The following is a 4,259-nucleotide window of genomic DNA, read 5'->3' as shown; positions in this document are numbered from 1 at the left end:
CAGTGTGACAGTTTCATGCAACTCATTGATTTATAAGAATATGAGCTGAACTCATCCTGAAACAGTCCTTTCATAATTTTTGGATTTAAGACAAAACAGACGAATAATTAAAAAAGATTTTAAAAAAACTTCTGAAAACATTTTTCAAAGATGAATTAATTAGAAGCTAAATTACAAAAGGATTCATTTAAATATTTAACACGATGCTCATATTTAGGTTTGAATTTCAGTTTGTTTCTGTGTTTAAATTATTACATATAATAAATGTAATAATATAATTATAAAAGCACAAACTGAATCACATTAAAGACGAAACGACTCCATAAATCTAATCAGATGCAGAAAAAAGGTCATTTTGTAAATGAAGAACAGATTTTTATTGGTTAAACCTGGACGTTTGTTTTGGTTGGATGGTTGTGAGAGGACGCCGCTCGCGTGCGCTGCTCTGGATTTAATCAAAGCGTCAGTTTTACAGCAGCTCAGTGAACGCGGCGCCGTCCTCTGCACTTTATTTAAAGATCAATAACAGCTGGATGACGGCTCGTTAAACGTGTGGTGGATTTGAACTGAAACATGGATAATGTTGTTAGAAATGCGAGCGAGGTGACACGAGCGCGTGAACGGGCCGCTGAGGCCGCGGCTCGTTAAATCAGCAGCTCGTTATCTGCGTGTGAAGAAGAGCAGGCGGGTTAATAAAACTAGGCTTTAATGATACGTGAGGATTACAAACATCTGATCAACATAGAAAAACTGTCTCAAATTCAACCTTCCTGTTAACAAATCAGTCTGCCCCGCCCCCCGGGGGCCGCGCAGACCCGTGGAGGCGCTCTACACGTTCGCCGTGCCTCTGCTGTGCTCGTGTGGCTCCAACTGGCTCTGGCAGCGCAGCCGGCGGTCTCGGGCCGCCGTCTGCAGTAATCCGTTTAACGACGAGGCGCCGCTGTGCAGGGGCCCCGGGGGGCCGTAGGCGGAGTATCCGGGGATGAAGGGGGAGGCGTAATAGAAGTGTCGGGGCAAGGCGGGGCCGTGGGGGAACGGGGTCCGTTGCTGTCCCGCCCCCACGCTCTGTGCAGAGTCACTACATCCTTTGCTTTTGTCCGAAGACGTGGCGATCTCAGCCAGCGACCAGAGTTTGGGTTTGGGGGCCACGTTCGGCCCCTGGGTGGTGCCGCAGGGGCGCTCCTTAGACCGCGGGCTCGGCGTGCGCGTCCCCTCCAGCACTCTGAGCGAGACGCTCAGAGTGGGGGCGCTCCGAGGAGGGTCCGCCGACATGTCCACGGGTCTCCGGTCCACGGGGGAATCCTTAAAGTCCAGCTCGTCGAATCCTCGATCGGCGTCGCTGCCGCCGTCCTCTCTGAACGCCAAACTGCGGGAGTCTGGGGGGGGAGGTGGGACAGGCCAGGTCAGACCAAACACACATCAGGGTTCAGCGTGCAGGGTTATGAGTTTGATTCAAACACACACAAACAAAATGCACTGCATATTAGACCCCGCCCCCTCACATCTGCCTTATGGTCACAGTTTCCGCAGCCCAAACAAAATCAGCAGCCAATCAGCAGCTGCTCTCACGACCAATAAATCGACTTTAAAGAAGAAAGAAAAGAGTTCAGCCTGAAAGTGTTTGATTCGTCCAGATCAATGACATCATCAGTGAGAAATAATCAATCAGAAGAACGCCGCCGCCGACCGTCTCCATTAAACGCACTCAGCTCCCAACATCTTCTCCCGCTTCTCTCGCCGTGCGCCTGCCGCTCTTCACTTTTTAAAAAACGGGTCCAGAACATTCTTTGATTTTAACCGATGATCTGATGAAATGATGAAAATCTGAAGCTGATCAATAATCTGATCTATGAACAAACAGGAGCAGTAACAACGACAGACCTGATCAGGACGAGCCGCTCGCTCTGCTCACACTCAGAACTAAAACCAACCTCATGAAACTGTTTCCACTGCAGCCGCTGCGATGATGTCATCACCTACAAGAACGGACGGAGAGGAGCGCCGGCAAACGTCTCCGGGTTCCCGACGCGTGTCACGTGCAGGTCATTTTAAAACCCATCAATTAATCGATCAATCAATGGATGGACCCCTCCCCCCTCACTCACCAGCTTCACGCTTCGGCTCCGTCTCCTCGCTGCTCGCCTTCAGTGGCTCCTCGTCCTCTTCGTTGCGTTCCAGGTCGATGTTGTCCTCCTCTTCCTCGTCCTCGCTCCTGTTCCGTGGCGTCCACGTCATCTTGTTCTCCTTCTTCAGCCGGCGCCGGGCGTTGGCGAACCAGGTGGACACCTGCGTCAGGGTCATCTTCGTGATGATGGCCAGCATGATCTTCTCGCCCTTGGTGGGGTACGGGTTCTTCCGGTGCTCGCTAAGCCAGGCCTTCAGCGTGGCCGTGGCATCCCGTGTGGCGTTCTTCCTGTAGGCGGGGTCTCCATACGGATATGGGCCCAGCGCCCCAAACGGGTGGTAGTCCAAGGACCCGGAGATGCCCGAGGACGGGTCGTAACCCGGACTCTGAAACAGAAACCATCATGTTAGTGGTCAGCTCGAGTTCCCACGCAGTTTAACCCGAGGGTCACATGACCACACGGCTTCAAACTACAGACCCAAACACAGAAGGAGGAAAGACCTCGCTCAGTTTAATCCACCTGAAAAATCTCACAGCCTCACAGAAATGTACAATGTTCCTCCTTCAATTTAAAATACATTTAAAAAAATAATTTAAAAAAATGAATTAAAGAATAAGTAAAAATATATATAAAAATAAAAATGTAAAAACAAAAATAAGTTAAAAAAACCATTAAAAATAATTTACAATTTTTTTTTAAATAAAATAAATTAAAGAATAATTAAAACTAAATTTAAAAATTTAATTAATAAATATAAATAATAATTAATTCAAAAATAAAAGACAAATAATTAAAAATTATTTTTATCTTATAAATAAGATTTTTAAAAAGATAAAAAAACAGATTAAAAATGAATTTTAAATAAATGTAATAATAAATTCAAAAATCATTGAAAATAAATGAGAAAAATAACTTTTTGAAGAGCAGATATTTTCATTGTACGGACCGGAACCAGACCCGGACCCGAGCCCTGGCCGTCTCCGCGCGCACTCACCACATAGGAGCTGAGCGCCGCGGCGGCGCGCGGCTCCCCTCCGTAGGGCAGCTGGGGGCCGAAGCCGGGGGAGGTCGCCGGTCCGGAGTACGGAGCGAAGGCGGAGCCGGACGCGGAGCGGCCGAGCTCCTCGGAGCGCGCTCCCAGGAGGAGGCCGGAGCCGAAGGAGGAGTGCAGAGCCAGAGGCGCGTGGGGCTGGAACAGGAAGCCCTGAGGGTACGACATGACTTTTACGCGCGGGAGAAGTCGCGTCGGAGCGCGGGACGGAGGAGGGAAAAGCGGGCGGAGAGGAGCGGGAGTTCCAGGAGCATCGCAGGAGGCTCGCGGCGGCACTTTGTCCGCTCCGGCTCTGCGCACCCGATCTGCGCCGAACCCGCAGACAGACTGAGCGGAGAGGAGGCTCAGCTCCACCTCCGCACGCTCACACCTCCTCCTGCTCCCTCTCTCCTCTCCCCTCAGCCCGCGCGCACTCTGCGAGCAGGTGGAACTAACGCGACCCTACAAAATAAAAGCACCAGGATAATAAGGCTTCACGTTCCTCACACCTGCAGAGTTTCTGACTGTTTGTGCACGAAACACGTCATCAAAGTGCGCCGTGGACCAACATGTAGTTTATGAAATATTCCAAATGATTCGTGACAAACAAATATTACTCCACTCTTTAGCTCCTTTGGTTTGACTTAGCCAATAAAAACTTTGGGTTTAGGTTTAGCCAATAAAAATGCTTGGTTAGGTTCTTGGTTTAAATAAACTCCCAGCAGGACACAAACATGAGTTGATGTGTGTTCGGAGCTCAGAGGGTTTAAACCTGCATTACACCTGCCGGCCACCAGATGGCGATAGCAGTGGTTTCAAAGTGACTGTAGCTTTGCAGAGGTTTCTCATGTGACGTCACGCACACATTGGATTGGACGTGATACGACCTGCATTCACTTTGGTTGTTAGCAGGTTGCTGCGTTCACTTGTAGCTTGCACTGAAGACGACGATACGTCTGCAAACGCTCAACAAGAGCTCGCTGAGTGGGATTAAAACTTGAAAATGTGAGCTCCAAACAGGAAATAGAAATAATTCACCCTCAGAGTTCAGAGTTGAACGACTTTTGCTTTAAAGGCAAATGATTATAATTTCATTTTTAGTA

General features: G+C 48.9%; 1 protein-coding gene across 1 annotated transcript; it reads right to left on the bottom strand.

The window, feature by feature from the left end:
* Nucleotides 1-707: 707 nt before the first annotated feature.
* irx5b (iroquois homeobox 5b) lies at nucleotides 708-3,562 on the bottom strand. Its single transcript, XM_085281030.1, has 3 exons — nucleotides 3,121-3,562; nucleotides 2,106-2,511; nucleotides 708-1,376 (listed from the first exon to the last, which is right to left on the bottom strand). The coding sequence occupies exons 1-3, from the start codon at nucleotides 3,343-3,345 to the stop codon at nucleotides 829-831; spliced, it is 1,179 nt and encodes a 392-aa protein (XP_085137156.1). The 5' UTR covers nucleotides 3,346-3,562; the 3' UTR covers nucleotides 708-828.
* Between the last annotated feature and the right edge of the window lie 697 nt (nucleotides 3,563-4,259).

The sequence above is a fragment of the Mchenga conophoros genome, linkage group LG7, assembly GCF_057382185.1.
Source record: "Mchenga conophoros isolate Kocher_MC1m ecotype Shallow Benthic linkage group LG7, M_conophoros_male_GT1.1, whole genome shotgun sequence".
In the NCBI taxonomy this organism is placed as follows: domain Eukaryota; kingdom Metazoa; phylum Chordata; class Actinopteri; order Cichliformes; family Cichlidae; genus Mchenga; species Mchenga conophoros.
The sequence above is the reverse complement of the archived record's forward strand: the minus strand, read 5'-3'. Positions and strand labels throughout refer to the sequence as shown.